The 13,028-nt window shown below is 44.2% G+C and overlaps 2 protein-coding genes across 5 annotated transcripts in view; both read right to left on the bottom strand.

Annotated features, from left to right (window-relative positions):
* atg4b (autophagy related 4B, cysteine peptidase) overlaps window positions 1–5,479 on the bottom strand; it is a 36,777-nt gene extending 31,298 nt beyond the window's left edge. The window contains exon 1 of one of the 2 annotated variants that reach the window (XM_040183937.2): window positions 5,112–5,479. In XM_040183937.2, the coding sequence (XP_040039871.1) occupies window positions 5,112–5,121 (10 nt within the window). In that variant the 5' untranslated portion in view covers window positions 5,122–5,479. Of the gene's footprint in view, window positions 1–4,302 lie in introns of both variants that reach the window. The other variant, XM_040183938.2, reaches the window with a different exon arrangement.
* A 127-nt stretch (window positions 5,480–5,606) lies between these two features.
* boka (BCL2 family apoptosis regulator BOK a) lies at window positions 5,607–12,311 on the bottom strand. 3 transcript variants are annotated; one of them, XM_040183942.2, is made up of 5 exons: window positions 12,086–12,311; window positions 11,568–11,945; window positions 10,436–10,564; window positions 8,520–8,683; window positions 5,607–6,921 (listed from the first exon to the last, which is right to left on the bottom strand). In XM_040183942.2, the coding sequence occupies exons 2-5, from the start codon at window positions 11,779–11,781 to the stop codon at window positions 6,796–6,798; spliced, it is 633 nt and encodes a 210-aa protein (XP_040039876.1). In that variant the 5' UTR covers window positions 11,782–11,945; window positions 12,086–12,311; the 3' UTR covers window positions 5,607–6,795. The 3 variants fall into 3 exon arrangements, with proteins under 3 accessions (XP_040039876.1, XP_077964005.1, XP_040039877.1); XM_078107879.1 differs by having other exon boundaries at window positions 8,467–8,683; window positions 12,086–12,302; XM_040183943.2 differs by having other exon boundaries at window positions 8,467–8,683; window positions 11,568–12,249.
* Between the last annotated feature and the right edge of the window lie 717 nt (window positions 12,312–13,028).

Below are 13,028 nucleotides of genomic sequence, written 5' to 3' on the forward strand. Positions count from 1 at the left end.
GAAGAAATGAAGCCTCTAGAGTGTATACTTTGGCTGCAAGGACAGAAGTTCGATACTTTTTTACCCAGATTTCTGCGCTGCTCCACACTCTAGCCTCGAGGTCCCGCCTCTAGCAGACGCAATACACACTCATGTAAAAGTCAGAAACGGAGCGAAGAACTAGTGAAACATAATCAGTGATTATGAAAAAAGTACAATAGATATCAAGAAGCAGTTTTTTTCATAAAATAGTTGAGACTTGTGTCAACATTTGAAAGTTGAAATGGTGTCTGTAGCTGAAAGATTTGCGAAGCTGAAAAATCTGAAAGTTGAAGAAGTTTAGGAGGATTTGAAGGCAAACTCCATTTGAAAACCATGTTAAAATATTAATGATTATTGATTTATATAAATTCAAGCATAAGATGTAGAAAGCTGAAAAGTCATAGCCCTCAAGCCAGAAAGGAGCTGAACATTTTAATATTTGAAGGATTTTAATAGCTGAAAATGTGAAGGAGTTGAAAGGGGGCGCGGAAGAAATAGAAGAAGTTGAAGAAATAAAGATTCGAAGAACAATACTTGGAATGCATCTCAATGCATTCCAACAACTAGAAAAGGCATTTCCTGCTGAAAATGCGTTGGAATGCAAAAAGCTGAAAGCTGCACTGAATATTTAAAAATAGCTGAAAATACAGAAAGTTGAAGGGAATTTGAATACATTTGCTGAATATTTAAAAATAGCTGAAAATACAGAAAGTTGAAGGGAATTTGAGTACATTTGCTGAATATTTGAAAATAGCTGAAAATACAGAAAGTTGAAGGGAATTTGAATACATTTGCTGAAATAAAAGATATTAGAAAAGCTGAAATTAATTTGAAATAGTTGAAAATACAGAAATGGGAGAAGCTGAAAGGAATTTCAATAGATTTGCTGAAAAAGCAGAAATGAAAACAGCTGAAATAAATGTGAAATATTGCAAAACAGAAGTTGCAGGAGCTTAAATGAATTTTAAAAAGTACAGAAAATAACAAAAGCTGAGATGAATAAAAAGAGGTTTAAAATTGTTTGTAGTAATGTTAGTTGTAATTTGGGTATTAGTACTAGCAGTAGAAGTCGGTTTAGTATCAATAGCAGTAGAAACAGCTGGAATACTGATACTATTAGCCATAGTAGTATTTTTAATAACATTAGTAGTAGTTGTATTAATAGCAGTAGAAATACTAGTAGTATGGTAGTAGAAGTATCAGTTGTAGTTCTACTAGAAGTACTTGTAATATTCGTAGTGGTTATAGTAGTATTTGAAAGAGCAATGCGCATTTCAACGAAACCACTTCATGGTTAAGGTACAGATAATCATTGAGGCTTTTAGTTTGTAATGGTGGAATTGGGTGAGGGGGGGTTGGGAGAAAGAATGTTTGTTATTCAAACTAAGAAGTTTTTAATTAATAGGCCTCATCACAAACATTACAGTAAAAATTCCCTCCATGGGGCTTTTATTTTGAAATTATTGGATTGGGTAGGGTGAAGGGGTGTAGATAGAGGGAGGGAGGGTGAGAGGGTGAGGAAGGGAGGGGTGGTGAGGAAGAGATAGAGGGAGAGAGAGAGGAGGAGAAATAGACAGACATACTGACTGACTGAGTGATTAACAGTGAGAAGAGGTCAGGGTGGAGGGGGGAGGGGGGGCGAGTGTCTTTATCATATTGGTCTGTTGACAGAAAGCATAGCTGCGTCATGTGACTCCACTAATCAGGTCATAGGAGCAGCTTTGAGCCACAGACAGATCCTGCAGCGTGTGAGCGAGTAACCACGACAACGGCGCACCTAATGGATTGGGTGGGGGGGTGTAGATAGAGGGAGGGAGGGTGAGAGGGTGAGGAAGGGAGGGGTGGTGAGGAAGAGATAGAGGGAGAGAGAGAGAGGAGAAATAGACAGACATACTGACTGACTGAGTGATTAACAGTGAGAAGAGGTCAGGGTGGAGGGGGGAGGGGGGGCGAGTGTCTTTATCATATTGGTCTGTTGACAGAAAGCATAGCTGCGTCATGTGACTCCACTAATCAGGTCATAGGAGCAGCTTTGAGCCACAGACATAGATCCTGCAGCGTGTGAGCGAGTAACAACGACAACGGCGCACCTATTGGATTGGGTGGGGTGGGGGGGTGTAGATAGAGGGAGGGAGGGTGAGAGGGTGAGGAAGGGAGGGGTGTTGAGGAAGAGATAGAGGGAGAGAGAGAGAGAGGAGAAATAGACAGACATACTGACTGACTGAGTGATAAACAGTGAGAAGAGGTCAGGGTGGAGGGGGAGGGGGGGCGAGTGTCTTTATCATATTGGTCTGTTGACAGAAAGCATAGCTGCGTCATGTGACTCCACTAATCAGGTCATAGGAGCAGCTTTGAGCCACAGACAGAGATCCTGCAGCGTGTGAGCGAGTAACCACGACAACGGCGCACCTATTGGATTGGGTGGGGTGGGGGGGTGTAGATAGAGGGAGGGAGGGTGAGAGGGTGAGGAAGGGAATGGTGGTGAGGAAGAGAGAGAGGGAGAGGGGAGGAGAATTAGACAGACTGACTGACTGACTGAGTGATTAACAGTGAGCAGAGGTCAGGGTGGAGGGGGGAGGGGGGGCGAGTGTCTTTATCATATTGGTCTGTTGACAGAAAGCATAGCTGCGTCATGTGACTCCACTAATCAGGTCACAAGGAGCAGCTGTGAGCCACAGACAGATCCTGCAGCGTGTGAGTGCTCGTAACCACGACAACGGCGCACCTGTGCGGCTGCAAAAGGGGAGACATGGCAGCAAGTTACACAGAATCCACACCTCAGACAAATGGGAACCAGCGAAAAACTATAACAGCTATCTAAAAAATACGGCGTTTGTATGAGACCCAAGACTCTACCGAACGCGTGGATGTGCTTTTTATGTCTGTCCGGTAATAAATACGGCTCCTATGGCCGTTGACAGAACGTGTACCTTGTGGATTTTTGTGAGAAATATGTCGGCAGATTTGTATTGGAGCCTATGGGGCTTTTGGCAGAGGTTGTGTCACTCAAACACTCCTTGCGCCAAAACTAAAAAACTCTGGGATTCCACGAACACATTAATCCAATCAGCACAACCATACCCTCATTAATCTGAAGAAATTAAGCCTCTAGAGTGTATACTTTGGCTGCAAGGACAGAAGTTCCATACTTTTTTAACCAGATTTCTGCGCTGCTTCAGCCTCTAGCCCGCGAGCTCTCCACTCTAGCAGACGCAATACACACTCATGTAAAAGTCAGAAACGGAGCGAAAAACTAGTGAAACATAATCAGTGATAATGAAAAAAGTACAATAGATATCAAGAAGCAGTTTTTTTCATAAAATAGTTGAGACTTGTGTGAACATTTGAGAGTTGAAATGGTGTCTGTAGCTGAAAGATTTGCGAAGCTGAAAAATCTGAAAGTTGAAGAAGTTGAAGAGGATTTGAAAAGCAAACTCCATTTGAAAACCATGTTAAAATATTAACGATTATTGATTTATATAAATTCAAGCTTAAGAGGTAGAAAGCTGAAAAGTCATAGCCCTCAAGCCAGAAAGAAGCTGAACATTTTAATATTTGAAGGATTTTAATAGCTGAAAGTGTGAAGGAGTTGAAAGGTGGCGCGGAAGAAATAGAAGTTGAAGATGAAGAAATAAAGATTCGAAGAACAATACTTGGAATGCATCGTTAATGCATTCCAACAATAAAGATTAGAAGAACAATACTTGGAATGCATCTCAATGCATTCCAACAATAAAGATTAGAAGAACAATACTTGGAATGCTTAAAGCATTCCAACTAATAAAGATTCGAAGAACAATACTTGGAATGCATCGTTAATGCATTCCAACAATAAAGATTCGAAGAACAATACTTGGAATGCATCTCAATGCATTCCAACAATAAAGATTCGAAGAACAATACTTGGAATGCATCGTTAATGCATTCCAACAATAAAGATTCGAAGAACAATACTTGGAATGCATCTCAATGCATTCCAACAATAAAGATTCGAAGAACAATACTTGGAATGCATCGTTAATGCATTCCAACAATTATGGATTCATAGTCTTGCGACGTAAAATTACGTTACATGCAAGACACAGAGAAAAAACACACACACATACATGAAACAAACATACATCACACATGCAACACAAACAGACATCTCCCTGGTGCAATTATGTGATAATTGCGATGGCAAACAGCAATCAAGTCAGAAATACTGGGATCAACGCCAGATAAAACTGAGGCAAACCAGTTATGACCATCAAAAGTGTAAAGTCTCCCCATAAGAAGCACCTGCGTTTCACTGGACGTCCGCAGCCATTCACACTTCCGATGCGACGTTAGGAAAATAACTTTCGCTGTTCATCACCAACACGAAAGTTGCGTTATCCAACTGAACGAGTCCTGTGACGTTAACTAATAAGAGAGGCGACGTTGAATAGCTCGCTTACTCACGGCATCCGTCCCTTAAGTCAGCCTGGACCCAGAACGCTGACATTTAACTTACAGGCTCGTGTGTTTGCAGTCGAAGGAGACGGGAATGCAATGAGAAGCCTGCTCGTAATTCCTGAAGAGTGTTACGTTATTAAAGTGCGTGAGTGTTGCTCTGCTGGCTAATAGCAGCGTTAGCCTAGCAGCTGATGCGGTGGTGAGTGACAGTGCATCGACCGCTGTATCCGTCTTGGGCGTAACGTCGCGTTAGCATGAACAGTCCGCCCGAGGACGGGAGGCGAATTACGAACAGGGAAACTTGACGACGACTAATGTCACGAACAAAGACGACACGTCGAGCAATAACAAGTAGTTTTGCGGCGGTGCAGCGAGCTGTCAGAGCGGGGAATCCACCACGTTGAGCAATAACAACAAGCTACCGCTGGTTAGCAATAAGCTTTAGTCATCATATTAGCAGGCTAACGCCACCGAGGCTACGAAGCAACGGGATGTGTTGGGCTGGCAGCTGGAGTTGGCAATTCTGTCACGACCAAGCTGGAAATGGTGTGTCGAAGTGCGGTGTAGTGTTGTTGTGATTCGTTTTTTGGGTGGAATAGGGGCTTGGTAAAGTAGAGGAATAAATGCTAATGTGCTGTATAAAGCTCGTTTACCTGCATCCATCCCGACGGTCTTCACCCTAGCTTGCTTGTTGTTCTCCAGACTCCGACCGGGTGGACCAATGGGAGGAGAGTCCCGCTGAGGAATTTGCCGGGAGGCGGGACATTTCTAACGACATCCAATCAAAATCGGAATGGAGTCACGTTTCCCAAACCAATCGGTAGCGGCTGACGTAGCCGTACCGTTGAAAACCATCTGGTGCGTTCATGTTTTCAGATTTTAGCCGCGTTGATATCCGTGATGCGACCTCAGCTGATCGTAAGACCAGTTAACAAATGGCGACAGTAAGGTTAACGGAAGCATTTTCCGACAAGATTGGGGAAAAAGTACGTAATCTATTAAAAATTGGTAAATTCCTTCAGAATTACAATTCTCAAGAAACATGCTGGAACAATCTGGTAATGAGGTGCATTTAATGGAAGGTTAATGAGCAGTTATTTCATCTGAAATGGTGTACTCACCTCCTGGAAAATAGCTGCCACACAAAATTGTTGTTAAACCCATTTTATTATTTTTCATATATACAGTTGCAGATGACTCACACTCGTGTCTGTTTTCTAGGACCCCTAGTGCTACGTGCAATGTGAAAGTCCATTTACTACTGGAATAAATTATTTACACAAAATTATGTTACGAAAGTGCTCTTGCTTGGACAAATCGTACATAGAAACTTGTGTTAATGCAATTGCAGTACAGCGATGGCGTACTCTGCCTCACAGTGGACAATGAAGTAGTGCACAAATACACATACGTAGATATCACAGGCTTGATTCATCAGATTCATTAGGGATTGTACAAACAGTATTAGGGCAGGGAAGGGGGCTAAATCTTATAGTTTCAAATGTAATATATATATATATATATGCCTTTGCTTAAAAAGACTTAGAAGAGTACCGAGTGAGTAGGGAGGAAAGCGTAAACAATGTATAAGTTAGAGGAACCCTGGTCAAAACATTTCATTTCTGAAAAATATTAGAACAAGTTGGCTGTGTGAATATCAACTTTAATTTTCTTTCCACCTTTGTGTTGCAATACAGAATAACATGAAAAAACAAGTGTTGGCAGAGACAACATTTACTCACTAATAACCACAGAGCCAATCGTATCTGTTTGGTCCCCTTTTCAAATGTTCCTGCAAGTGATGGCGAAAAAAACACCATATCAATCTTCAAGACCCTCGCATACTCTTCCCCAAATTATCTTTGGAAATAACATAACTTAATCATTTTCTTAGTGCCTCGATTGAGGGAAAACACATGTTTTCTATCTGTATTCTGTGCCGCGTTTGCCACCCCCAAGAGAAGCGGAGATTCCAGTAGAAGCCCTTACAGCAGTTACCATTTTTAACCACTAGGGACAGCCAAGCCTCTGACAAACAAGGAGCACAACGAATGAGCAGTTCTGCTGATTGTGGAACAAATTAGACGCTAAAAAACCTCAAGAGTGAATGATTTTATGCCTTTGTGTCAAAAGTGTGCCATAACCTTACCACTGACAATGAATAGACAATCTCGCATTGGAAGCAGAGGAGGCGCGGAAAGCCTTTTTTTCTGTGCAGGTATGGTCATTTGTGGAAGAAGGCTCAGTGCAAACGAGTGTAAACACAATCCGAAGCAGTAAAATCTTTTGTGCAGGGTGCAGAGCGTGTGTGTGTGTGAGAGAGAGAGACTTTGTAGTTCACGTGTCTCTGAGGAGGTACAACACGGTGGCCTTCAGATAGTGTCCGAAGGCACAGACGGCCGACACCAGCCAGTGAGAGCGGAAGCTGGGGTCTGTGTTCACCACGCATTTCGTAACATCCACCTGTGGCGGGAGAGAAGACACAGAGCTCACATAATGATTTCAGACTGTGGAATGAAACAAGAGAGGGGGGGGGACATGAAATCCCAACATGTGTTTTTGATTTGTCATTACGCTCAGAACCCGCAACGACGTCCCGATTTGCCCTAAAAAGGGTTTTTTCCAAAACCGAAGCCCACACAGCAATCTCTGCAATGCTCACTCGAAAAACCGACTTATGCAACTGGAGTCCTTTTATAGACAATGACATTTCCCAGACAGCACAGTTTTAAGTGTCAAACCTGACACTAAACACTTCTCCCTCCTCAGATCCGTCACATCTCAGATTGTTATTTAGCTTTTCTCACGCGCCAATTTCCTCCCCGTGTGGAAATATGAACGTTTGAGCTCAGACTGGGACAGGTACCTCATTTGTGCTCATGGAGGTCAGTCATACAATGCCTTGCTCCTCATTTTGTTACACCCCACTTGCCTCCAAAACAAAACCGGCCGCCCCGTCTGTGAGTGCACGTTCGCATCGGTTCGCCTGTGCTCTTTCCAGCAGAGTGGGGCAGTGGAGCGTTGCCAGGCCTTGTTCCTTCGGCTTGGCTTTGTTGTCTCCCCGGTTTTATCATAATGACGTTTTGCATCAATAGGATTCTGCAGAATAGACTATTCAACTGTTCTGTCTGTGGTATGGAATGGATGTCGGTGTTATATCGTCAATGCACCGTACTTTAGTGCCGTTATACATTTATAGGTCATATATTTTCTTGATGGTTTTCTCTCGTACCAGCTCGGGTATCTGAATTATTAAAGGGAGCAATGTGCATCTGTACACATATCCAGATCATCTCCAGATGACGGGCAGGGGGCAGTAGTCCAAATATTCATACAGTAAGAGCGAAAAGGATCAATCAATTTAGCAATTGACACAACATCTTGATAATTGATCCAAAAAAAGTTCAACATTTAACATGTTTTGTTCAGAGCAACACAGATCATTTCACGCAACCAACATGTTACAACATGTTAACTGAAAGACAAATACAGAGACGACATTAAATCAGAAAGCTGTCACGGCCCTAAATCCTCTGCTTCATGGTCTATTTCACTCTAAAAGCGACTGTAATTTACTAAAGGAATGTCCTGCTCTGTTGAACACCATATTATTTGTACAATTTGTTATGTCATGTTATAGAAGCGGAGCTATTTTCTCATAGATTACTATGCAACCAAGCGCATTCCTGCAACCCGAGGAGTCGCCCCCTATTGATCGAGAAGTTCAAGGCACTTCAGCATCACTTTTCAGCGCACGACGATGCCGCCAATTTGAGTTTCTAATCCAAGTCCCGTTGGACTCTGGAAACTTGGGATGTTTATTAGAGGACTACGGCCCCAATATTCAAAGAACACCCACCATCCATGAATTATGAAGCACTTGTTCATTCAATTTGCCAATTTCACGCCCTGAATATATATTTCCTTTATGTGGATGCTGTGACTTTTTCGCCAGGACTTTTGTTCATATAGTGAGCTTAACTTACTTTGCCACAAATACGCACATACCTTCATCAGCAACACTCACAATGGAACAGGTTAAATGAAGAACCTGCCCTTACCCAGCCCCCTCTCCTTTTCAGCCAGGTGGTCAGGCTCTTGCGGACAAACTCCCCCATGCAGTCGACAATGGTATGGACAATAGCCGGGTGGCCGTGGCGAACGCAGTCCACAGCCAGGGCTCCCGCCACGGCGTACAGAGACACCACCTTCCCCCATGTCACACCTGACAAGGAGAGACACCGTCAGGACAAAGTACGCAACATCTGACAATCTGGAGTGGATGTTTGAGAGGAGTTTTGTTATTGCAGCCAAATGCTGCCAGCAGCTTTTATTCGGGGGCGGATGAACAAACTCTAAAACCTCAGCGGCAGGCAGGCAGGCAGGCGGCCTACATGCCTGTCTGTCCCGCAGAGGAGAAAAGCCAAACACAAAGCTCTGGGCAGCAGTCAGACAGCTTGCCTCGCTAGATTAGTGAGCAGATCATTTTTCCGACTTAGTTCAGTTGTTGAGATTTTGCCGCAGCGCCATTTACAGTCAAAGCTTCAGGCTCTTTCTGGAGTGTTTACACGTCTGAACGGATACAAAATGAGCCCCCAACTGCATCCATCTTCTGCGTCTGTCGCCCGATTCACTCCCAGGATCCCGTAAACGGAGGTCATGTTCCTCTTTGACCGTGAGATCTGGAATTTGCAGAATGATACTCTCCATAGTGCGCACATGGAATGCTGCTGTCCAATATATATTGTAGATAAAGGTTTACCTTTTACAAATGAGGTCTGATAGCTTATGCTATCAAGTTCTAATAACTCAGGGCGCAACATTTCCCCAATGCAACTCAACTGCATGTTGTGCTTCAGCCTTAGCTGGCAGATATTGCATTCACGCTAACACAGTCCACCAGCTGTGAAAGTGTGCGTCTTCCTATAGGTATAAAAAAAAAAAAAAGGGGGTAGAATTCAATTCAACGTACCGGATGGTCACAGCGTGGGCAGGTTGTTTGGGTTTTTTTTCTACTGTGGCCAATGTGACTTTAATCTGAACTTTAAATAACCACAGAAATGTCAGTTCATTTCCCATTTCGTAACGTCTATCGACCGTAGACAGGAAGTTTCGTCAGAGTTTTTTTTTTATCCACAGAAAACATCTGCCTGTGTTCGGAAACGCCTTCAGGGAAAATAATGATGAACCAAAAGCGTCAAGTTGAGCCGTCCCTTTTTCCCCATTTGTGACTATAGGCTGATAAGCATTCGAATAGTTTGTGGTAATTATCTGCTGGTGCCCAGGACTTCCTCTTCACAGTGACACGTCTAGACGATCAGCTGTCACTGTGGGTCCAAGTCCCAAAGCGTGTTTCCATTTGGGTAATTATACTCTTTCAAATGGCTGCGTCTGAGGCGGTTGGTGATATTTCTAAGTCACTGGAGTTCGTAAGGACCACACAGACCTGATTACTTTTGCAGCAGATTTGCTTTGTTACAAGTCCCGAAGGTATGAACCAGCTGAGGCTGAGGGCTGAGCTCCGTGGGTGGGGTCCAAACTGTCTGTAACAATCACTCGCTCTGGCGACATGTTAACCTAATATGGACTGAATGTTTTCCACTGCAACAGAGCGTCTAACTGGAGAATTCCGCAGTCGCCCTGAAAAAAAGGGTGTTTATAGGAAAAAGTTGGCCGGAAAAGGTGATTTTTGACGGGGAGGAAATTATGGACAGCTCTAGTAATTATATATACGTATTTACAGTAGGAGTAACATAGATAAACACTTTCTTTATTGTGTCGGTCTGAGGCTATGTTCCCTCTTCTTGATGACAAACAAGAAGAACTTCCCTAAAACAGCTAGAACGCTCTTTAACCTTCCTTTGTTTTCAAGTTTGGGGACCTGATGAACAAAAGCGCTAAAGTCCGTTGCCATGATACAGGGCTGCACACTCGGCTGCATGATTTACAATACGACGAGATCCTGATGTGGACGTACCTGTGGAGAAAATGTCTGCAGCCACAGCCAGGAAGGCATCGGACACAATGCTCTCCGACGCCACCGTGATGTTGAGCTGCCGCGCAACGTTGCGGTACACGTTGGGTCGAAGGTACTCCAACTCATCACCTGGCCAAGACATGAACTCATTGAGAAGGGTTAATATGGTCTGTTTATAGTGGTCAAACACAATCAAAGCAAGACTGGAAACGAACTAGCGTTTGCTCTTCTAAATGCTTGAAGATGCTGCTTCTGGTCTATAATGATTGAAAAAGTGAATAAAAGGCCTTCTGGCTTCATGGTGTTAATCCTTATGTTCATTGTAGTCCCTCTTGATCACCGGGTGATGTGGTGTGTCACTTTTACACTTTCCATCTTTAACTTTTTCAACCATTTCCCACTGGTGACTCCGTCCCGCTTTCACCCTCCAAACCCCTGAGGTCTGTTTCTCTCTGGAATTGCTTTTTTTTTGTTTTTCCAAAAGTTAGATAATAGTTCTCTGGGGAGTGCAGTTCGTGACAGAGTGGCTTCCATGGTAACGAAGCCCTGACGGCTCAGAGGAGCAACACTAAGCCCCTGATATTTGTCTTTACGCCACAAACATGAAAATAAGTGAAATCCACTCTACGAAGTCAGAAGAAAATGTCAACTATTCCTTCTAAATCACATTTGAAAAATAACAATTTATGAATAGCAGATGTTCTGTGGTAACCTGGAATTACTTAATATCCAGTACAATTTAAAGGAACAAAGTCCAAAGGTCCTGTCTGACGATTGCTCGGTTTGAATCTTTTGATTTGGTGAACACACTCGGCTGGAATGTGTTCCCAAACATCAAACATTCCCCCCTGTTGTTTTCTTCTAATTAAACAGTCTGTTTTCGACTTTCCAGTGAAATGCACATCTAAAGTGGAGGTGGGGTGACAACCACAAATGGAATGAAACCTCAGAATCCACTCACTGTTAATACCGGGACAACAACTGAACATTTATTCCCTTCAACGTGTTTTTATTGAACATTAAACACATTGAGAGTGATGTCATACTTGAAGTCATGTCCCAACAATCATTCAAATAGGTTTTTACATTTTCATTCACTTCATTTTTTAATGATCACAAAACACAAACTCACCCAGCCACAGCAGGGCCGAGGAGACGTCTCCCAGCCCGCCGCCCGGTGCGGCGCGCCCGGACTCGGGCTTCGACCAGCCCATCCCGGCGCGGTTGAGCCTGGAGTGAATGTAGTCCCGGCACAGCGCCTTGGCCTGGGACACCAGCTCCTTGTCGGTGGGCGAGCGGTCAAACACTTCGGCCGCGAACACAGACGAGCGGCGCAACATGTCCATGCCCCCGCCGCCGCCGGCCGCCACCGCGCCGCGCCGCGCACCTTCCTTCCGCCGCCTGCCGCTGCCCTCCAGGCGGCCACTTCTCCACCGGGAAGACCAGCACCTTCTGCGTCCGCGTGTGGGTTGCAGGAACTAGGCCAACTCGCGGAGATGATCCCGCATAACTAAAAAGCCGCGGATTAGTTTGTCGGGCAGCTGTTGATTGGCCTGGATCGAGCTGTCACTGCGCAATAACGCCGCGGCTTACGCGCAGAGTGCAGAGGAGCCGCTTTGTGAAGGTATGGACAATTCAGATGTCACTTACCCGAGAACCTCTGATCCCGCATGCTGACCTTCTGGGCAGGAGAGGAGGTTTGAATCATTTCACATTAAAGGAACTACAGATTTGCCGCCATTGGAATCGAAAAGAAATAAAGAAGCTCTTCAGTTAAAAGTGTGACAGGCTCTCCTTCTAAGGGCACTTATTGTGAAGTCCGAAGGCGGGGACACACAAGGCCCGCCCCCCCCCATCGGGAATCATGACACGCACGCACACACACACACACACACACGCACACTCTTGATTAGGCGTCTGTACGTTGATTAGGTTTATGCCGCTTTAATCAGCTGTGGGGATGTTGTGTTGTTGTGTCTTTGGGGGGAAAAAAAGGTGTCAAACTATTCGATTATCTTCTACCCAACAACAAAATAATTGTTCAGACAATCTAATAAAGTTGGACCTGCGAGAGCTTGATACAAAAAAACAAAAAGGTAATCAAAATTTCAATTTATGTCCCAATTACAGGTCAAACTCCCTAAACACATAATCCTACATTTCCCACAATGCAACCAATGACTCCTTTTCACCTGTATCTGCAGGTAAACCTCCACACCTTAGCACAGAGTGACATCACTGTGACGTCATCGGAGGGGAGTCTTCACAAACGGTTTTTCATAGGCTAGTTAGATTCGTATTGATTTATCAATACCACACTTTGTCCATCTGGCAAATATGGAGCCAATAGGTCAAGTTACCAGCTTGGGGGGGGGGGGGGGGGGGCAACCCCATCGACTCTATTGAGACACATGTGTTATGATGCATTCCCTCTATGACCCAACAGCATTAGCGTGAGCTCATTTAGACTCCTTGTTTCTCGCACACACGGAACGCAACACACCTTCAAGTCACTCATAATCTCCATAAGCGAGCAGCGACACATCTCCACGGAAAAAGCCTTTCACTCGATTTCCTTGGTAGGTCAGCAATC

This window comes from Gasterosteus aculeatus, chromosome 8 (assembly GCF_964276395.1).
Source record: "Gasterosteus aculeatus chromosome 8, fGasAcu3.hap1.1, whole genome shotgun sequence".
NCBI lineage: Eukaryota > Metazoa > Chordata > Actinopteri > Perciformes > Gasterosteidae > Gasterosteus > Gasterosteus aculeatus.

Coding starts and splice junctions, on each gene's coding strand:
- boka (XM_040183942.2), bottom strand. CDS start 11,781: ATGGACATGTTGCGCCGCTCGTCTGTGTTCGCGGCCGAAGTGTTTGAC. Junction 10,565..11,567: donor CTCGGCCCTGCTGTGGCTGG/GTGAGTTTGTGT, acceptor TGTCTTGGCCAG/GTGATGAGTTGGAGTACCTT. Junction 6,922..8,519: donor TGAAAAGGAGAGGGGGCTGG/GTAAGGGCAGGT, acceptor CTCCCGCCACAG/GTGGATGTTACGAAATGCGT.